Raw genomic sequence first — 23,447 nt, 5'->3', positions numbered from 1 at the left:
GCAAGACCGAGTGTGTGGAACGATGGCCATTTTTACTGACAACGCTATCAAAGAAAGTGCCTAAGCATCCTTTAAATCCCAACTCTTTGTGAAGATAGGAGATCCTAGCCTCATTGCGGACAGCAAACATACGCTCAAGTATGTCCCATGTTGATTTTGAGGTCTTCCAAGACCAAATGTGCAGAATGATGGCCCTTTTTTACTAATATTGCTATTAAAGAAAATGCCTGAACATCCTTCAAATCCCGTTTCCTCTGATCCTCCAAAGAAGAGGGAGGAGGGGCATCACAACAACACTAGCAATTTGTCCTCAAGCATGACTTTGAGGTGTCTAAGGTGCGAGACCTCCTGGCCACTGCAAGTCACCTGTAACATAGTCCCACAAGTCCTTCACAACAAGAAGGTTGCAAACCATAAAACTCCACAACAAGTAGTTAGAGCCATAAAGCTTGTCCTTTTGAGTGAGGATACCAAGGATTCTACTCTAATCACTGTTTCCCTGACGCGCCATGCTGTCAAGAATGAGCAAAAATCTGCAGCCAAATACTTCAATATTGAAGTATAGTGTGTGTACTCCTCAAAGTACCAAAAATCCCTCGGAATTATCAAACAAGTACCAAACTGTCACAAAAATGCCAAAGTGTGCACAATGTCACCCAAAATAGCACTCAGCCACAATAATATCAGCAATGCACTACTATATACTGCTGTAATACACCTACCTCATAATGTGTGCCTACAAAATTACAATTTCCAGCAATTTAATGCTGATTCTCGCCAAGATTTCTGAATTTTCCCAAAATTTGCTGCTCTATCTGACTATAGCAGCAATTAAATGCTTCTATATCACTGATTTCTTGCCTTGGGATGCAATAAGGGAAAAACCCCCAAATTTCCTCCTGAAATTTCAAAGAAATTGAAGAAATTTTTACCTTATAGCTCGAATTTCTACAGAATTGCACCTCAAGGTGTGTGCCAACAAGGAGCAAGAGCTGGAATCTGCTTCAAGATACGTGCCAAAGCTTCCACGCCTAAAAGCCCCAAATTTGTTGCACGAATCTAGTGGAAAGCATGCAATGTCAGCTTCCCCAGTGTCAAATTGTGCAGAAAAGGCTGATTTGGTCAAAAGCCCCAAATGTTGGATACCTCTAGATGCATGCGCAGACTTTGGGCGATTCAGTGGCAACGGCAGTTGTGCTGGCTGAGCTAATGCTTAGAGCACAGCAGAGGTACCAATGGTTGGTGTAACGGGCAGCAAGTAGCACAAAGACAAAGGTGAAACAAACCAGGTGGCACTGGCGATGTGAGACAAAGCAAGCAATGCGAAAGATGCAAAAGGTGGCAGTGGTTGCTGCTAACTAGGAATGGCCGCGGCCAGAGTAGTGCAGGGAGCAGAGGCAACTTAGTATCGACAGAGCTGGCAGGCAGCAGCCTAAAGCCTAGCTGGTGGTGTTGGCAGCACCCTGGCCAATCAGCTGTACAGGCTGAAGAATCAGTTGCCAGCAGTGCCTCCTCTTCCTCGAGTTGAGCATTGACTAGTTGCAGTACAACCTTAGCGCAGCAGCACCAGCTGATGGTGGCTATTCAAGATCCGCGCGTAGGAGTTGCTCTCATACCAACTATGAGAAAACAAGACCAGCAATGGAGGAGAGAGAAACGAGACAGTGACAATGAGTGAGCTATAGCAAGCAAGTAGAGTGTACTTGCTGAACTGAACAGAAAGAGTGAAAGTACAACCTAGTTTAGGTCATGAGTTGATCTAACTAGCCTTCCACTAACTAGATAGAGTTAGGCTAACTTACTCTAGTTCCTAGTGTCACTAAATGTCTAAAGACACTCGATAACACTACATTGACACTTGAATAAATGTCCACACCACACAAAATACATTGGGCATTGCCCAGAATTACCAAATTCTAACAAGTACGAGCATGAAAAACTAGATTTCTCACAATTGCATGGCACTCTGACTGTCAATGTAGATAGAAGTGGATGACTACTATCTCGCACTAAGATCGACCAAAAGGCGTCTAAGCCACACATTCCAATGTAGCTGTAGATGCTGCCCTATATTCAGCCTCAAAGTTGTTGAGAAACCCTTCACCTACAATTTGCCCATAGTTACATTTGTACTACGTACAGACTAGTTCGTTCCGTACAGTTCATACCGTACCGTACCGTACGTATCCGTACCATTTCATACCAAAAAACACGCTATTTTTGGCCTCTGAAGACTAGACCATACAATATCTTCCAACTCCTAAGCCTTATGTTTATTATCATAATTCCAAGTCTCTCACACACACACACACTCTCTGTCTCTCTCCCAACTTCCAAGATGAGTATCCAATTCCAAGAGCATCCCTCCCCCCCCTCTCTCTCTCTCTCTCTCTCTCTCTCACACACACACACACACACACACACAAAAGAATGAAGAGCCTGTTTGTCCATGCACCCTAAACTTTGCTTTGTTCTTTGATGTATTACATATACACTCCCATTTTTCTTCTAGTAGCGCATTGTGCATGTTGTGCATGAGGTTTTTCCTTGTTATCCTCATGTATTCATCCTATTAACTCAAGTGACATTGCTAATTTAGCTCTAAACATGTGTTCTATTATCTATAATCCAAAATAACCAAGTTTTTGTTTTTTTTTTCATACTAATATCGTACCGTACCTTATAAAATCATAAGATACCAATTAGTACCGTATTTTATCGTACCATACCGTATCGTACCTTTCGTACCTAGCAACCCAAAGTTTGTGTTTTTTGTGTTTCTGCATTTTGCGTTTAGGGTTTGCAGCCCCAAAAAGGGGCACCACCCTAGACTAACTGTGCCTATTTATAGACCACTCTCTCATTCATTCCTTACAGCTAATCCTTCAATCCATCACTCCCACTCTCTCTTCGTCAATCTTCTGACACTCTCTCTCTTCCATCATCTCTCTCTCCTCTCCTACCACCATCTCCACTCTCCTGGCACCAACCTTCATCTCCAGTTGGCTACATTTATGGTGGCAGTGTGCTCCTCTTCAACTAGCATCCATCCTCCATTGTTGGCAACAGCATCTTCTATGCTCCTACACCTTGCGTTTAAAGTCCACACTCTCTTGGTGTCAGCATCCACCCTATCTGGTATCATCCTCCACTCTTCTGTTGGTAATGAGCAAACCACTCTGCTGGAAGCCCTTTTGTGAGAAGATCTACACGGTTATCATCTATATATACCTTGACAAGCTCAATGCTTTTGTTACCAAGCACATCCCTGATAAAGTGATACTTCACTTGTATGTGCTTCATCTTTGCATGAAAGATGGGATTTCATGCTAGCATCAAAGCACTCTAACTATCACAATGGAGGACAAGAGTCTTAATAATACTAAGCTCTCCCACCAAACATGAAAGCCATAAAGTCTCCTTGCATACCTCAGTGGCAGCCACATACTCTACCTCTTAGTAGACAATGCAACACACTTTTGTAGCCTGGAGATCCAAGAAATTGCTCCTGCTATGAAGGTGAATACATACCCTAAAGTAGATTTCCTGCAGTAAGCATGACCAACATAGTCTGCATCCATAAAACCAACGACAAATGCCTTCTTCTTTCCGAAGTAGATGCACAAATCCTTTGTGCCCTTAAGATATCTCATGATACCTTTCAATGCTTCTCAATGCTTTCTACTAGGATGCGCCATGTACCTACTAGCCACTCTCACTGCAAATGCTATGTCAGGATGTGTAGCAACCATAGCATACATCAAGCTACCCACAGCCGAAGCATACGAGATTTTGGCCATTTCAGCCTTTTCATCATCAAATGTAGGGATATCCTCTGCACTAAGTTTCACATATGAAGGCAATGGTAGACCAAGTGCTTCCCTCCCTCCATATTGAAACACTGCAAAATCTTGGATACATACTTCTACTGTGATAGATTAAAAAGACCTTTCGATATGTCCCTAAGATACGTGCCAAGAATATGATTTGCTTCACCAAGATTCTCCATATCAAAGCTTCTATGTAGATTCTTCTTCAATGTGTCTAACGCATGAACATTCCTACCACCAATCAACATGCCATCCACATACAAAATTAGTATAATAAGGCAGCCATCTGCTACCTTCTTGATATACAAGCAATGATCCACTTCACTTCATGAGATTGCATGAATGTATCAAACTTATGATACCATTCACGAGATGCCTATTTCAGCCCATACAAGCTTTTGTTGAGTTTACGTACCATCTTTTCTTGTCCCTTAGCCAGAAAACCTTGTGGCTGTTGCATATATATGTCTTCATGCAGATCACCATGTAAGAAAGCAGTCTTTATATCCATCTATATGAGCTTCATATCCTCACATGCAACCAAGCCCAATATGGTTCGCAAAGCAGTCATTTTGACAACAGGAGAAAAGATCTCATCAACGTCAATCCCATGTTCTTTCTTGTACCTTTGGCAACAAGCCGTGCTTTGTACTTTGGTGAGGAACCAAAGGTGACCTTCATCTTGTAAACCCATTAACATGGTAGGATTTTCTGCCTTAGGTAAATGTACTAAATCTCGAGTATTATTTTTCTTTAGAGATTTCATCTCTAATAGGATAGTTTTATGACATTTTTTGTTGTCCTCTCTATCCATTGCTTCCTTAAAGCATGATGATTCACCACAATTTGTCAACATGTCATGATCAGCAACATAATTCGCACTAGGAACAAACCGATCTGGCTATTTGGTATTTTTGGTCCACCTCCAGACCCAATGATCAATGTTTCCTGGTTGTTCAACTTGCAAATCTGTATTAACAGTTTGCCGTTCAAAAGGTTTAGCATGTTGTCCTGCCTGTTCCAGCTATTCCAATGGCACATTTTCTTGTTGAAACTATGGTATACCATGGGTAACTTCTTGCTGATCAATTTCAGCATCATTCCCTACATTTATAGGGTCATTTATAGCAAGTATTTGCTGTTGTACAATGGACACTCTTTGCTGTCCTACTCGTATTTCTTCTCGAAACGCAACCCTTCTCACTTCCTTTGTCTTTTCGGACTATTTACGCATTCGATCTTCCCGAAAGATTACATCATTGTTATGTATAATTTTCCTTTTTTCAAGACCCCATAACTTATAGCCCATTTCCCCCTCGTCACCATATCCTAGGAAAATACATTTACAAGACTTTGGCTCCAATTTGCTGCATTATTCCTTGTGTGTGCACAAATGCCTCGCAACCAAACACTCTCAAGTGTGTATACAAGGGTGGCTTGCCCGACCATACTTCTTGAGAGACTCTCCCCTCCAAAGATCTATTTGGTAACCGATTTATCAAGTGTACGACTATCATAACAACCTTTGCCCAAAATCCATGAGATAATGCAACATGAGACAGCATGGTACAGACCTTCTCTTGAATAGTCCTATTCATATACTCTATAAGAGGCAATGAGCTTCCTTTTTATCCCATTGCTATCACAAAAGGCCTGAAAGGATTTGAACATATATTCTCTACCATTGTCAAAGTGAAGACACTTTAATGTCTTGCTGGTCATATTTTCAGCAAGTGCCATGAATTTTATAAACTTATCCAAAGTCTCATCTTTACAATGGATCTGATAAACCCATACTTTGTGTGTAGCATCATCAACAAAAGTGATAAAATAATTCTTTCCCCCTAGAGAAAACCCTACCATCTCATGTACATCTGAATGTACCAACTCTAAGAGTAAAGATTTTAATGAAAGACTTTTTATGTGATGTTTAAGCATACTTGCCAAAAATACAATGATCACAATGGTCAAAATCAGTATACCTCGAACATAGCAAATGCCAGGTTTGTTGCAACCCTTACCTATTCTAGATAGACCTTGGCAGAGCATTGCAATGGACTTTATTTTTGAGTTTCCTAAGACACCTACAGGGAATGATGGGATAGGGACTATCATTTGTAGGTTTGGCAAACAATCCCATTTCATTCCGGTGAGAAAGAAAATAAAAGCTCATCATATGGCACAATTGTTTTTGTAGCACATCTTTAAGCATCATGGTATGCCAAAGTCAATCATTAGTGATCAAGACCCTCGGATGACCAATTTATTTTGAAAGGGGTTGTTTGAGAATATGGGTACCATGCTGAAATTCTCATCGTCCTTCCATCCGCAGACAAATGGTCAGTCTGAGAAAGCAAATTCCACAATGTTAGATCTTTTGAGATGCTATGTTTCAGACCACAAGACACAGTGGGAGTAGTATTTGCCTTGCTTACAACAACACAATGCATAGTTCTATGAGCAAAGCTCCATTTGAGGTGGTTGAGGGTGGCAAGAAGGTATCACCTATTCTACAAACTAATGATAAGATCTTTGAGACTAATCGTTATGTGAAAAACTTGGATGTAGCCTATGCAAACATAAAATATACACTTCAGAGATCACAAGAAAAGCAAAAGAGAGCAGCTGATTGCCACAGATGTGCTTTGCAGTTTGCAAAGCGTGATTATGTTTTGCTATGTTTTTGAAAAGGCAAAGCTGAAAAAAATGAAAGAAAGAGAAAGATTGTATCTGAAGTAGAGTATGAAAGAAAGAGAAAGATTGCCACAGATGTGCTTTGCAGTTTGCAAAGGGTGATTATGTTTTGCTATGTTTTTGAAAAGGCAAAGCTGAAAAAAATGAAAGAAAGAGAAAGATTGTATCTGAAGTAGAGTATGAGATACTATGGGCCCTTCCAGGTGTTGGAGAAGATCAGCAATGTGGCATATCGGCTGAAATTACCTCCACATTGGCGGATACACAATGCCTTTCATGTCAGTTTATTGAGGCCTTTTCATGGTGATGTGTCAGAGGATATATCTGCTGAAATTCAACCTAAGATTGAGGAGCTGAATGAGATTTTGATACCTGAGCAGATTTTGGCACATAAAGAAAGAAAGATCAAAGGTAAAGTTTCCAAGAGAAATTTCAGGATTATTCACCAATGGATGCCAAATGCATGGAAGAGGATGACTTGGCAAACCATCCTCAGTTATTGCAACTTTACATAGATGCCTTTCAATTAGAGCGACCTTAGTTCGGGCTCGGTCAGGTTCAACAGAGCAAGGATCCGGAGTATTGCCTGATGCTCAAGGGGGAGGTAGCACTTCCACTCCTCCAGTTATGGACAGCTCTTGTATGTAGTGGATCTTGGATGTATTTAGTATGCATCCAAGGTACTACACTGACAATATGTTTGCTATGAGGTTATTACTTAGTGTACTAGTCACTGTGAGATGTATACAAATGAGTATGAGTTTCATCCAAGCACTGAAACTATACTTTTGCATCAGCTTATGATCAATTTGGTATGAATTTTGTCTCAATTTTGAGATAAAATTTATGATCAGTTTAAGCTCAGTTTTTCATCAGCTTAAGAACCGTTTATGGTCACTTTTGGGATCAGTTTTGCATCAGTTTTTGCATTGATTGTTGGTCAATTTTTTGCAATGATTTTGTGATCAGTTTAGGGTCACATTTGCAGCAGTTTGCAATCACATTTGCATCAGTTTGTGATCAGTTCTCAGATCAGCAAGTGATCAGTTTATGATCAGATTATGCTCATTTTCAATGGTTTGCATCTGGTTCCATGGACAGCATATATTATGATGCCATTGATGTTTTGGCCATGGTTTATGCTTGGTTATGCTATGCTATGGTTTGCTTTTGCCAAATGAGTTGAGCTCATGAAAAGTAGACATGTTACATGATAATCTGGCAATGTTTTTAAATGTTATGATTGGCTGGTAATTTTCAGCATGTATTGGGCATATGGAATGGTTGAGCAACAATGCGCAATGTTGTGTTAACTATTATGCCTTGTGGAAATTCCAATCCACTATTTTTCTTTTGATGCATTTGGCAGTGTAATCAAGGACGATTGCAAGGATTTTAAGGGGGAGAGTTGTTATTTTTGAAACCTCACTTAACATGTGGATTAATTTTTAACCATATGGTTAAGTAAATGTTGCACATATGAGGTGTAACTGTCAGAGTAAAGCAATGCGGAAGTGAATGACCATGACAAAGAGTGAACAGAGAGAGAAGAGAGAGAGAAAGAGACAGTGAAACGCAGAAAATCTGCAGTGAAGAATGATGCATAAGGATGTAGAATTATACACAGGTACAGAGAGAATATCTACGTATGTCTTCACCTTGAGGATCTTGATCTCCTTCAGCACCGAGTATAGTTGTCAGGTACGAAAGGTACGATACGGTACGGTACGATAAAATACGGTACTAAATGATACCTTAAGATTTTATAAGGTACGGTACGATATTAGTACGGAAAAAAAATAACTTGATTATTTGGGACTAAAGATAATAGGATAGATATTTTTAGTCTAAATAGCAATGCTATTAGAGTATATAAGATGAGTACTTGAGGGTAATATGCCAAAACCTAATGCCGCATACGCAACATGCGCTACTGCTATCTACAACTTATAACTACATAGATGGGAGTGGATACATCATACATGCATGATCATACAAATAAGAGAAGTGTGGGCTTGAGAGAGAGAAGGTTGAGAGAAATTGTTTGAATCTCAAATAACCTAATCTCATGGGAAAATCATATTGATACAAGGACATTTAGCTAGTCCCAAAGTGCAGTTTGAATGGGAAAGATGTATCCATTAAGTTGGTACCTTCAGGTACTAATACATAAGGTACAGTACCTAAAGTATGGTATAGTATGAAACCTTTCATGCATGGTACTAGTGCAACTATGGCACCAAGAGCAACCTCCGCAGTCTACAAGCCGAAATCTATGAGATACAACTGGCAGAGGCTCCTGAATAAAAAGCCTATTTATAGGCTGAAAATAATGGCCAAAATATGCAGGTCGGCTGCAATTAATGCAGCCAACTGGACACCAGCTGTCCAACTCCGACTACCATCTGGCACACATCCTACCCCTGTCGCATGCTGCACAACTGCTCCTATTCCCCCTGCCACTCCAGGAAATGTCCAGCTGAAACACCCCCTCTCGGATCAAGGACACAGCACAAGATTAAGGGATCTAGAGTGTTGTCGAAGTAAAGCTTGGGGAAGCGCCTTGGTAAAAAAGTTAGCAAGACTGTCTTCCATCTTGCAATATTCCACATCGATGGTCGCATCCAAAAGCTTCTCCATGATGAAGTGGTACTGGATCTCTATGTGCTTCGTCCGGGCATGGAGTACAAAATTTTGTGCCAAGGCAATGCAACTCTCATTGTCACACCGCAAAATAGTAGGACGAGTCTAGTGGCAGCCAAACTCTGCCAACAATCGCCGTAGTCACACAGTCTCACATGTGGTAGAAGACGCGGCCCAATACTCCACCTCAGTCGAAGTTACGACTACTATGGGCTGCTTCTTGGTACTCCAACAAATAGCACCAGCATCCAAGGTAAAACAATAACATGTAGTAGACCACCTTTCATCCACATTGCTAGCCCAATCCGAATCACTCCAACCTGCAAGAACAAGAGTGGAAGCACCTGTACCTGGTGGATAGGAAATCCCTAGGTTGAAGGTTCCCCTCAAAAACCGTAGTACCCTCTAAGCAGCCTGCCAATGCACCTGCTGAGGTGCACTCATGAACCCAGCCAATAGACCTACCGCAAAACATAGATCAACCTGTGTGTTGAGGAGCCAAATCAATGATCCAATCAGCTAACGATAGCGGGTAGCATCCGCCAAAGGAGAATCTGCGTGTGAAGTGGCCTTCTAGTTCAGATCCATAGGAGTAGAAATGGACCGACAATCCTCCATCTCAAACATCACCAAGAGCTCCTATACATATCTCTGCTAAGAGATGAAAATCCCCCTCTAAGTCTGATAAATCTCATGGCCCAAAAAGAAATGGAGAAGTCTAAAATCTGTCATCTAGAACTTCTAATGTAGGGTTACCTTCGTCTCTTTGACCTTCTAGGCATGATCACTTGTAACAATCAAGTCATCAACATACAAAACAAACAATACACGACTACCCTCGGAAGTGTGCACATAAAGCTGCGGATCGGCCCTAGAGCGCCAATAGCCCAACTTTGCCTAGAGAAATGAGTCAATCTTCTCGTTCCAAGCACGCAAAGCCTACTTCAAGCCATACAAGGCCTTCTTCAACCTGTAAACCTTCCCATCTGAGGAACCAAAGCCAGGAGGCTGCTCTATATGGATCTCCTCCTTCAAATCACCGTTCAAGAAGGCCGACTTCACATCCAACTCAAAGGCCAACCATCTCCAATGACCATCCAAGGCAAGAACAACACGGATAGTCGCCATACAAGCAATAGGGGCAAAAGTATCATGGAAATCAACTCCTAGGCGCTGAGCAAAATCTTTAGCAACAATGCGTGCCTTGTGCTTGTCCAAAGAGCCATCACTATGGTACTTGGTCTTGAAGACCCATTTGACACCAATCACCTTCTTATGAGAAGGACGAGACACAAGGTACCAAGTGCCATTCCGCTCAATAGCCTCCAACTCGACTTCCATCGCTTTCCGCCAATGATCAAACTGTAAAGTCTCCTTCACATAGGTAGGCTCTCTATCCTGCATAACATGGGATATCAAACAGTAGTTAGAGCAAACAAGCTCCATAGTATGTGCGTGGTGCCTCGGTGACCTCCGCCGTCCATCCTGCGATTGCCACTCCTTAGGGATCCCCTCAATCCTTGAATCTCGAAGTGCGTCACGGGCCCAATGAGGAGGAGCCCGGATCTCACCTCGACAATCTCCATCTGCTGAAGTTTCTAAAAGGTCCACCGACAACAGAGGACCAATCCGTGAATTTGGTGGCTGGGAGGTAGACTGCTCATCCGAAGAAGAGTCCTCAAGCAACATAGGCTCGAGAGGAACAGTCGCCAGGGCCCAACTATCACCGGGATCTCCAAGAACAGGGTGGTCCTCACCACCCTCTAGGGCTGGAACCTCCATAACCGAACGTCACGGCTCGCATAGACATCCTGCTTTACAGGATCATACAATTGATAGCCTTGAGATTGCGAGCTATAGCCCACAAACACCTATCTTCTAGAAGCCACTTCAAATTTGTCACGCTGTGTCTTCGCGATGTGAACATAAGCATCACACCCAAAAACCCTAAAATAAGAAACATCTGGCTTTGATCCAAAGTACGTCTCATAAGGAGTCATACCAACAAACAGCGGAAGTAAGGGAATGATTAAGGATGTGAACTGCAGTAGCCACAGCCTCAGTCCATAGACACTGAGATGTCTGACAATGCTCCATCATGGTACGGGCCATCTCGATCACACTGTGATTCTTCCCCCCAAGATGCCATTCTCCTAAGGGGTGTTTATATTTGTAAACTCTTGGTGAATACCACGATCTGCAAAAAACCGAGTAAACTCATTAGAAATCAATTATCCGCCCTTATCCGAACATAAGGTCTTCAACTTCCGTCCCGATCAGTTCTCCTCAAAAAGCAACCAATCCTTAAAGTTGGAGAAAGCCTCCGACTTCAACTTCAAGAAATAGGCCCATGTCATCCTATTGTAATCATCTACAATGAGCATGAAATACAAGCTCCCTCGAAGGGATTTCGTCCTCATCGGTCCACAAAGATCGATAAAAACAAGCTCCAAGGGTGCTGAAGACCACCTCAAAGCCTTGTTGGGAACAACATCACGAGTCTGCTTCCCATGGATGCAAGATACACAAGGCTGCTGACTCACCACAATATCCGGCAAACCTCGAACAAACTGGTCCTTAGACGCCTTCCAAAGGTAATCATAATTGAGATGGCCAAACCAAGCATACCAAAGCTCAGACTGAGTTGCTTCCCATGGATACAAGATACACAAGGTTGCTGACTCACCACAATATCCTCGAACAAACTGGTCCTTAGACGCCTTCTGAAGGTAATCATAATTGAGGTGGCCAAACCAAGCATACCAAAGCTCAGACTAAGTTTCAGAGGTAAGAGGAAGAGAAGTCAAGGCAGAAGAAGACCGCAACTTGTAGACTCCATTCTCCTCATAACTTAAAGAAAGAACCTGTCTCAATCCTCGATCAAGTATCCACATCAAATTCGACCAAAAGGCCAAGGGCACAAATCTTGTGCACCGAGAAAAGATGATACCCCAAAGCTGGCACATAAAGTATCTCAGATGCATGGGCACCACCACGCCCATTTGGAATAAGATGCATGTTGCCCCATCCCTGAATAGGAATAGACGAACTATCTCCAATGAGAATTTGACCATGAAAAGGCTGCCAATGAGTAACACATATGGAAGGAGCCATGTGGCGAGAGGCACCACTGTCAACAATCCATTCCCGAGTAAATGGGGCCGTCGACGCAACATCAAAAGCCGTCACGGTCGAATCCTCAACCAGCTCCAAAAGAAGGAAAGCAACTGATGAGGGAGTAGCCACCGCTCTAGAATCCTTTGAAGATTTCTTCTTCTCCTTCTTCTCCTTGTCGGGGCAATCCTTCTTTCAGTGAACCGTTTTGCCACAAATGTGACAAGTAGACTCCTTGTCTTTGTCCCCCTTAGATTTGTCCTCCTTTGTTGGGTCCTTCCCCATCTTATGAGAGGATTAACCAACCAAAACCTCAAATGTCAAAGCATTGGTTCCTTTTTAGCTCCTCTTGGTCCAAGACTATAAGAACCAATTCTTTCCACCAAAGAGTCTCAAACCGCCCTGAAGTAATCAAGGCCGAATAAAAACCAATGAAGCAAGGTGATAATTGTGAAATGAGAGTTATAACCATGTCTTCAGAAGTGATCACCTTCCCTGCATTTTAAACCTGCATCTGAAGCTTCCTTAGCTTGTTGATATACTGCCGCATGGATGATGACTTGTTGACACTCATGGTCCTCATTTGCACTTCCAAAGAGACTTTGCTTCATGACAGTCATCTGATTATACATCTGATCCAACTCCGACCATATCTCCCTAGCCACCATCAAATGCTCAATATGGTAGATAATAGTTGTAGTACATGAGAAAAATAAAAAGAAGCGAATGCGAGAATTGAGTTTATCCCAATGTGTCTAAACCTTTGCCAACTCCACCTTCTCAACTGGACGAGAGCTAGACTCGTCTCGTGAAGAAGGACGATTGATAGCCTCCGTAAGAAGCTTCACCAAATCATAGGACTCCAGTATGGCAAGCATCATGACCCGCCAGATGCGGTAGTTCTCACCATCGAGCTTTTGATCTGAAGGAAGAGCCGGTAGGATGCGCATCTTCCGGTCCATGATCGCCTAAAACTCTATCTCAACCTTAGAAGACATCTTCACCTACAACGCCTGCACAAAACACAAAGAGGAGTTTCCTATGACTATGAAAATACAGCCTGCTAGGACTATGGTTCGCTCATCCCGCTCCTTCTTTACCCGCCGAAGGCAATGAAAAGGTAAAATCTGCACTTGAAGGCCTAATACTTAGCCTCCTTCCTTCTCTGACAACAAAAAGCAGCAGCAGCTTCAGCAAATCTTCTCTTTTCTTGCATGCCCACACTCACCTCAGCCTTATTCTGATGCACAGCCCACCTGCTCACACTTAAACACTGAAAACACAGCCTTGTGTCGCGCTGAGAACTCCTCATCAGATGGATCCACACATGAGCTGACAAACCTGTTAACACCTCATTGCTTGTAGTAGCTACAAGTGCCCCCCCCAACCAAGTTACCTTGCGCAAGGTAAGTAGTTGCTCTAGTTCTACTGGAAAAAAGAACGAATTGTTACTGTCTCGTAATGTATCCAACAGCCATCTAGAGGTTGTTTTAGCTTCCGGAATAGCAGCCCTCTCATCTAGCACTTCATCATCAGCAATGCCTTGATCAATGGTTGAAAATCAAGTTGTTGTTTAGCATGTGTTTGTTGCTATTGTGAAGATATGCTAGGGTTTACACTAAGGAAACACACAAAGTACGACCACAATTGAAACACAAAGGACTCAAACAACAATGTGCAAAACACAAAACGCAAACATAGAAACAAACACAAATAAAGAAAGAGAGAAAAGAATAACTTTGAAGTGAATGAATGCTATAAATGAATGTAAGAGTGTGCAGAATGCTCAAGGGAAAAGCTAAAGAGTGCTGAAATGTGATGTCCACCAGAGATGGATCCTGAGTAACGTAACGACCATTTGGAAATGTCGGAGTGTGAAACTACAAAACACTAATCACCAAGGCAATAGAAGACCCAGGTGACAACAGAGGAAGTAGAGGATGATGCAAACTGTCAAACTAGCTACAAAAACATAGGTTGAGGAGATCAGCTCGTCACCAAGTCTCGAACTATAGATGCAAGATGATCTGGGTGTTGATGATGAGAAAACTGCAAGCAACAGCTAGCAACTGAAAATGCAACAATATGAGATCTCCATGTAATAAGGCAACAGCAAGGATGGAGACACCAAGTACTGGAGAGGATGGTAATGACATGGCAACAATCACGTGGGTTGGACAACCACTAAGTAGGAAATGTTAGAAACATCCAAGGGTTTCTGAAACGTAGGACATGGCTGAATTGATATTTTGGTCCTTGAAGATTAGAGTTGGCCTAATTTTGCACATGGAATCAAATTGTCCTTGTTTGCCTAATCAAAGCCAGCCTATAGAGAGAGAAATTTGAAGTTTGAACATGTTTAATAGCAACTTTTATTATTCATGCGACATGTTGCATGGTCCATGGATTTATTTGAAATGCTACAGAGACATGGATTGTTATTGATAGATTGCAATTAGTATGTTCACACAATTTTTAATCTATGCATTATACTTATGAAATCTAGAAGATGAATCCTGAAATATGGTATGCCATGTATGTAAATTGTTGGTCTACTGATTGTTTGCTTAGATTTTTTATACAATGCTCAATCATGTACAATATGTGTTTTGTTGTGACCCATGGGACTTAAAGTACATTTATATGTATAAAAATTTTAAATAATTTTCATCTTGACTGAGACCCGTTTTTAACATTTTAGGAAATTCGTATGAAATCTTAGAAGCCCGTTTCATACCTCCCATTTCTAAAACCCTTGGCAACTATGGTGACGTCCACTAGAAACAAATCCCAAGTGCTATAACCACCAGTTGAAGCTGAGGTGAGGCTGTAAGTGGAAGGGCAGCAAGTTGGAAACCAAGATGCCATAGTCTCTGAGCTGGAACTGGTAAATGTAGGATTGTAACCACCCAAAAGTGATGGCAGCTGATCCATGGAGGCTGTAGGAAGCTGGGCGATAGCAAAGGAAGGTGAATCTAATCCCGAATGGTTCCGCACTGCAGAAAACACCAGCTGGAAAATGCTCTGAAGGAGGCTGATCAGGAGGGCAGCCTACATAAATTGCAAATGCAGCTGTCTAGGAGCTGTACGAGTAATCGCCAACAGCAAGGAGCAGTAGAGAGCTGATGGCTGAAAACCTACAAACAAGGGAGTAGAATGAGCAGCCTCCTATTTATATATGTGGATCCTCCCAAAGTTTGTGTGTTGCATACGGGACATAGAAACTTTGGTAATCTTTGAGTTTTGGGGCTATTATAATGAGCTAATGAAGATTTAATGTATAAAGCGTCTTTTTTAGTTCAACAAGGAGATGACGATGATGATGATGATCAAGATAATGATAGGCAGAATGATGGAGAAGAGCGGGCACTGGAAGAGTATAACCTGGGATAAAGGGATGAAAGTGGTAGCGCACACAAGTCCCCTTTTAAAGAACTTTCTGAGCCAATTGTTCTATTGAACATTTTTAATTGATTTAATGCTTCTTGGAACTGTTTTAAGAGCCAGAAATGTATAATTAAAGTGGCAGAGTGTATGTTGGCAGCACATATATACAATTCATTCACAGTTTCACACCCATGTGCCTGTGTGCTCTCACATTGTTTTGCTGTCCAGTTTTTCATTCCAGTTTTTTCCATCAACATCAGTGCAAACCAAGATGTATGGACCATACATAGATGAATCTGAGACATCTTTCGTGCTTTCAGATTGGTGTCTGGATTTCAGATGAATTATGCTACACAAGTACACCTGTCGCAAGAGTTCTGCTAGTCGCACAGTTCTGTTGATCACAGTAGCAACAATAGTTCTGTCTATCACAGTAGTCAGACACATCAGACAAGTTCTATAAGTCACAAAAGATTGTGATTCAGACCTCCTGCAAATCACTGCTGAGATGTAAGAAGTAACTAAGTTTTAAATATGACATGTATTTGCCTAGGTGGCACACAATCCACATGCTCTGAACTGACAGAAATGAAACATGCTTTGCACACGAACATGCTGAAGTCGACCTCTTGAGGAAAAAGGTGTGCCTCATCTGGCTGCTCAAGTGCATGGCCACATACAGCATACAGATTTCCTTATTTCTATCAGCTGCATTATATAAAGAGAAAGACCCTGCGTGTGTGAGTCTCCCAAATTGACGCTTAAATCCCTTTAAAAACACTTTTGAACTTAATATGTTTTTATTTAGATAATGAGCACAAGCAATAAACAGCCACTGAAACATATCTAGGATTAAACCTAAATTTACTGTATCAGTTGAGCATTATGTAAAATGCAGGTTCACCAGTACCACATTCAACACATCACACAAACCTAGCTACTTTACAAGATGAAATATTTCCTTTAAAAGAGGTAAAAGAAATAAACTTGCCAAGAATTATTCCTTGAGCTCCTCTATAATATGAACTTGTCAGTGTCCGAAACCGCTCTTGTCCAGCTGCAGTTCATTTCATCCAACCAGCCCATAAATAAGAAAGTAATCTACTTATTATACTTTGCCAACAAGATCAGTTAGACAATCATGTCAAGACACCAATAAGAAGCTTTTATTGACTAGTGAATCTGCAGACACAAAAGCTACTTCAGCTAGGCTGAAACTAATAACATGCACAATCTGACTATTACAACTATCAGATTACAACACAAAAGAAAACACCTGTATCCCAAATTGTTAATTTTAACCTCTTCCCGCGCAATGTCATCAACTTCAACTTGAAATCAACACCTGCAATATGCGCCAATTGAACCAAGTTATCTCATATAACAAGGTGACTTCATCAAGAATGAGAGGCATCCGAAGAAATACAGCAAGCTGCATCTAAATGTTGCAATGCACAAGAAATTCTGGAGCTGGAGCTCAAGCTTCACCTATGGTGGGAGAAAGGTCATCAAATGTGTCTGATGTGAACCGTAAGAGTAGGCTGCTTTTCCCTACACCTGAATCTCCAATCAGAAGTAATTTGAAAAGGTGGTCAAACTCTGTTTGACCAGGAGGTGATGCCATGGAAAGAAAACGCCTTTCACTTCCAGCCCCAATTGAGTTAAATTTGCCTCTGTAGTTCATAAGTGGTAGATATAGATTAATTATACAAAAAAAGAGGACCTCACTGTCCAACAGAAATATGCTTCACAAGACCATCAACCCATTAAACGTATATATAGAACTGGTATTTGGCATCCAAATGCAAAAGTTTTTAATTGTTTACAGGCCCTTTGCTTAATAAGAGATATTTATGAGGGAAAGCTTGTTCTAGGTGGGCAGAAGCTGGTCTGGTGACTCTTTTCTTTGCAAATAACACAAGAGTAAACATTTGCAAGTGCCAAGAGAGTACAACTTGTAGGCAATGGTCAAAGTGGCATTATAGGAGTAACGATGACACTGAATGACTATAATAGAATGTTCAGGAGAGCAAAAGGATGCATTAGTTAATAGTGTACACGTTCAGTTTCACACCCCCTTATTTTTCTTACATGATGTTAAGCTTAATCGTGCTTCCATATTCATCATGTTTGTGTGAGAATGTGCAAATGAAGAGAAAATGAGAAAACACAAAGCACAACACTGACACAATGAAGGAGAACACAAGAACTCACCCATGAATCATAAATGGCCACTGGAATCAATAAATGAAAACATGAGAAGAACAGTACAATACCACCAGGATACCAGCAGTGTGTGTGACCGGCAATGTCCCTGATCTTCCTCTCTCCAAACAATATGATACAATACAAGAGTGGAGGATTAGGCATATATAGGTGACAGTGGGAGAGGCCCAAGAAGATTGGGTTGGCCATAAATGCAACCACCCAGCTCACTAATGTGCCACCCAATATGCCCACTAAAAACAGTGCCTAAGTTAGCAGACATGTTATTCTTTGTGCTTGTTCTATGTACATCTCCTGCTTGGGAGCCCTAGTCCGAGTCAGAGGTCATTGGGAGCTCTATCAATGACATACTCTATGAGTCTATATTGGGTGTGAACTTCCTCTACTACAAGCACATCAAGTAGAGATTAGGGTTTCTAGGTATTGATCATTTTAGCCACTATCACTTTAAGCCCAATCACACTGCATAAAGTCCACCTTCTGGAGTGCATTTCAGATTTTAGGCACATGGCAGCCTGGGGAGCATCTCTTTCACATGAACAGCCAATTTGTGTAGGCACCAACCTTTGGCAACATCAGGTCTGTTTCATGCCCTAATTTATAAGCATAGCTATGCACCTGCCTCCATTATGCACCTTGCTCCAGCCATCATTTTTCCTCATCTTCCTCAACCAGATTTTAATCTTCTCAAATTTCCCAATTTTGTCATCAAAAAGTGCCTCTACCAGCTGCTGCCCTGATTTGGGACAGCAAAAATCTGTCACCTATTGATCTCAAAGCTTTTGATAATGTCGCCAGCCCCTGTAAACAATCATCTGCTGCTAGTCAACTTCAGGAAGCACTCATCTGCTGCTCGAACCTCCATGGCTGGCTGGAAATGATCTCAAACTGTTTGCGCCTGCGGTAATAGTTCGCTCTCTCTCTCTCTTTCTCTCTCCCCCTCCCCCCCCCCCAAAAAAAACAATTTGAACTAACTAACTAGAATGACCCTCAACCAGCCCCAACAGCCCTCTCCCAGCCTTGCATGGGTAATTTTGACAAGTGGTAGACTGTATTGCCATTTCGCACATTTCCAAATGTAATTTCCAACTTTTATTAATTAATTTTCAAATTTTCATTTTTGAAAACTAATGAACCCCCATAAGGCATTTTGTTGTCCCAACATTAATTGGCCTAGGACTAGCATTAGCTTATTAATTAATGTATACTCCCCCAATGTCACCACTAGACATTTAATGGCCCAATTATACTCTTAGAACCAAATTAACACCAAGTACCTGCCCGGCATACCTTTATACAGCTTTTGGGAATGTCTCACACAGTTCAGTTGGGTTACTTAGGCCCCATCACAATGATTTAACTAACTTGCACATGTACACCTCACATGTGCACAAGTTAATAATGCTAAAGTTAAGTATTAAGAATACACTATTAGCACGATTGTTAGCTCATATGTGAGTTTGTGCGTGCCATTTAGGGATGGGCACATTGTCTTTATTTTAGGCACTTTTATTGTGATTTATTTGTAACATTTTAGGCATTTTATGCTAGTTGGCCAAGCAGCTGTTATTTTTGGTGTATTTATTGCCTATTCCCTGAGGCTCCTCCTCCTCCTCAGTGATCATCATCATTCACAAGTGGACTTTCTGTTGGAGGGAGGAGCCAGTGCCAATGCCCACTGGCCAGTGACTCACTATTGCGCAATTGTCTCATGTTTGGTATATGGATTCCATTTCCCAATCACATCTTTGTGTTCTCTTCTTTTGCAGTGTTCTGCTTTTTCTCTCTTTTGTCTTGTGTTCAATAGTTTATTTCACCACTTGTTTGTGCTTCCATTGCTGCATCACTTCTAACATGGTATCAGATTGCAGGATCTAGGTTCTTTCTACTGGTTTTTCTACCGATTACAGGTCTTTTTTCCATTTGCTCATCAAGTGACCTATTGCTGATCATTTTCAGCCTGTGTGTGGTCAGTTGCTGCCTGCATTTTCAGCCCAGCACCCTGCATTTTAAGCCTGCAACAATGTTTCAACCTATATTCGTCAGTTTGCTGCCTTAACTGCTCACTCAGCCTACGTTTTTGGTTTTCTGCCCCTAACCATGGCTGGGCAATTGTTTCTACAAGCCGTTTTTGCTATTTTGGGCAATTTTGGACTGCTCATTTTGCAACAACTACCCTTTGTTTCTGATCAGATTTTTGGTTACACTACATGTGAACTCTCATTTTGTGATGTCTTTGCTATCGGTTTGGCTGTATTCTCTCTCCATCCCTTCACTCCTCTATCTTCTCTTCTTATTCTCTCCATATGGCTCTTCTGTGCACTTCTACAATTGATAAGTTACATGGACTTGACTATTTAACATGGAGTGCTATCATGAAAGCCTAGTTTGTGCAAAAGCAACTACGGTACATTGTTTGTGGAGCTATTCTCCATCCTCAGCGTCCCTTTGCACTTCGTAAAGATTTTGATGAGGACACCATGAGAAAGCTATGCTTACATGGGATGCAAATGATACGTGTGCCTATTCTGCTCTTCTTCGATATATTTCTGAAGAAGTTCTACCCGCGGTTACCTCCTACACAACATCTCCCGAAGTATGGCTGAAGCTTTAGATGTTGTACGAGGCACCTTCCACCATGCGTCAATGACCCTTTGGCCAGCTTCAGCAAATGAAGTTTGAATCTTAGGACACTATTTAGTCATTTTTTCTCCATATTACACAGGTACATGACTAGCTTCGACGCATGCAATCTGCCCTTCCAAAGGCACATCTCATGGGAATGGTACTCTACAAGCTCCCCCTGAAGTTTGATGGAGTAGTGAATGCTTTGAGGGCACAAACGTCATCTAACCCTATGAGCTTTACACATATGTTCTTGATGCTACGTCAGCATGAGGCATCTTTGCGTTTACAAGGAAGGCTTCCATCTTATTGTGGAGGTTCTAGTGAGACCTTTATCACTTCAGAGAGGGGGGACAAGAAGAAGTCGAAGGCCAATGTTATCACTATTGTAAGAAGGGCCATTTGCAAAAGGACTACAAGGAGTTAGCAACTTCACGAAAGAAAAAGATGAAGAAGAAGAAGCAGAATGTGGACTCCTCCAACAAGTCATCCTCTTCCTCACACTTTGATTTCAATCCTCCGACCAAGACAAAGCCCAAGGCGCGGACGAGATCCACTTTTTTAGATCAAGGGAAGGGCTTGGTGGCCCCTTCCTCTACCTCTTTCAGTCCAAGTAATGTGGTCATCCCTCACGACTCTCTGATGCCAGTGAGGGAGTGTAAGAGGGTGGTGAGATGGGGTCAGTGAACCTCATCTATACTTGTATACAAATGCACAAGTTCCAAAGAGTGACATCCTTGACACATCAACCAAAGTTTGGCAAGTTAAAATCCTAGAGTTAGGCTTGACATCCAAATTCATGATGAGTAGGTATTTGACAAAGAGCAGCCTTGGCTCCTAGTCTTGTGCCCACATGAGGGGACACTTTGGCGGCTAGAAAATCCATGGTTATGTATGTTCAGAGGCATTTTTTATAGGAAGATCTTGTATGTTGCTGCGAGACATTGATGATGGACACAAAAACATGCTATGGTTCTTCTCTATTCCCCGAGAGCTAATACAATCGACATTGACATCAGGTTCTCTCCAAGACACCTTGGTGGTGGCTTAATCACCCACTACTTGGGTATCCATGGTTCTACTCTGGAGGTTTTATGTTGTATGAACTATGATGCATTGTTCTCCTTGTATCATTGTATCAGCTTACCCATGATATGAGTGTCAGAGTGCAGCGGTGCAGAAGCGTAGGACTGAGAGAGAGAGAACGCAGAGAGAAAAGGGAGAGAAAGAGACAGTGTACACTGAAGATCTGCTGTATAAAGAATGCTGAATACAAAGATATACACGGGCGCAGTGCGCTGGACTGCGTGTCTCCACCTCAACGATGCGACCTGCTGTCCACCTCGAAGTCTGCTGCAGTCTGCACTGTCTGCTGTCTGAAATCTGCGAACAGAGACAGAGATCTGCACGGCACCGGTCTGTAATCTGCGACAGAGAATGATCGGGAGACTGCTGAAAAACGTCAGCAATAAATAGGCGAAAAACTGCCTGGAATGGGGCTCAAAACTGGGGCGCAGCCTGGTAAAAGTGGCTGCAGGCAGTCGGACTGCCACGTGGCAGTCCGACTGCACAGTCCGACTGTGCAGCAGTGCTGCTGGTACTGGATCTCAATGTGCTTCGTCCGGGCATGAAAAACAGGGTTCCTTGCCAAGGCAATGCAACTCTCATTGTCACATCGCAGCAATGTAGGACGAGTCTGGGGGCATCCAAGCTCCTCCAACAGTCTCCGAAGCCACACAACCTCGCATGTGGTGGAAGACGCGGCCCGATACTCCGCCTCAGTAGATGAAAGGGCTACCGTGGGCTGCTTCTTGCTACTCCAAGAAATAACACCTGCACCCAAAGTAAAACAGTAACCTGTTGTAGACCGCCTGTGGTCCACGTCACCGGCCCAATCCGAGTCGCTCAAACCTGCAAGTACAAGATCTGACCCATCTGTCCCTGCGGGGTAATGAATCCCCAAATCAGACGTCCCCCTCAGATACCGAAGTATCCTCTGAGCAGCCTGCCAATGCACCGTCTTAGGTTCACTCATGAACCCTGCCAAGAGCCCAACAGCAAAACATAGATCAACCCTGGTGTTGAGAAGCCAAATCAAAGACCCTATCAACTGTCGATAGCGGGAAGCATCCGCCAAAGGAGAAGCTGAGTGGGAAGTGGCCTTCCAGTTCGGATCCATAGGAGTAGAGAGGGCCCGACAATCGTCCATCTCAAAAGACACCAAGAGCTCCTGTACATATCTCTGTTGGGAGAGAAAGATCCCCCTCTGAGACTGATAAATCTCATGGCCTAAAAAGAAATGGAGTAGCCCCAAATCCGTCATCTCGAACGTCCGATGTAAAGCTGACTTTGTCTCCTGGACTTGCTGTGCATCATCACCTGTGACAATCAAATCATCAACATATAATACAAACAGCACACAACCATCCTCGGAAGTGTGAACATACAGCTGCGGATCGGCCTTGGACCGCCGATATTCCAACTGAGTCTGGAGGAACGAATCAATCTTCTCGTTCCAAGCTCGCGGGGCCTGCTTGAGACCATACAGGGCCTTCTTCAACCTGTAGACTTTCCCGTCCGAAGAACCAAAGCCAGGAGGCTGCTCAACGTAGATCTCCTCCTTCAAATCACCATTGAGGAAGGCCGACTTCACATCCAGCTGATAAACAGGCCATCTCCTATGGCCAGCCAAAGCAAGGACAGCTCTAATGGTTGCCATACGAGCTGTAGGGGTAAAGGTGTCATGACAGTCAATCCCTGGGCGCTGGGCAAAACCCTTAGCAACAAGGCGAGCCTTGTGCTTATCCAAAGTACCATCACTGAGATATTTGGTCTTGAAGACCCACTTGACTCCAATCACCTTCTTCTTCGGGGGGCGTGGCACAAGTGACCAAGTGCCATTCCTCTCAATAGCCTCCAACTCAGCTT

General features: G+C 42.5%; 1 protein-coding gene across 4 annotated transcripts in view; it reads right to left on the bottom strand.

Moving 5' to 3' along the window:
- Positions 1-23,447, bottom strand: part of LOC148008715 (ras-related protein RABC1-like) — a 54,327-nt gene that overhangs the window by 7,803 nt on the left and 23,077 nt on the right. For all 4 annotated transcript variants that reach the window (XM_087674037.1, XM_087674035.1, XM_087674036.1 and 1 more), the window contains 3 exons: positions 17,157-17,341; positions 16,945-17,013; positions 16,660-16,725 (listed from right to left, as the gene is read on the bottom strand). In XM_087674037.1, the coding sequence (XP_087530163.1) occupies positions 16,660-16,725; positions 16,945-17,013; positions 17,157-17,292 (271 nt within the window). In that variant the 5' untranslated portion in view covers positions 17,293-17,341. The remainder of the gene's footprint in view (positions 1-16,659; positions 16,726-16,944; positions 17,014-17,156; positions 17,342-23,447) is intronic.

The sequence above is a fragment of the Lygodium microphyllum genome, unplaced genomic scaffold, assembly GCF_053477565.2.
Source record: "Lygodium microphyllum isolate KBCC unplaced genomic scaffold, Lygodium_microphyllum_v1.1.10 scaffold_73, whole genome shotgun sequence".
NCBI lineage: Eukaryota > Viridiplantae > Streptophyta > Polypodiopsida > Schizaeales > Lygodiaceae > Lygodium > Lygodium microphyllum.
The sequence above is the reverse complement of the archived record's forward strand: the minus strand, read 5'-3'. Positions and strand labels throughout refer to the sequence as shown.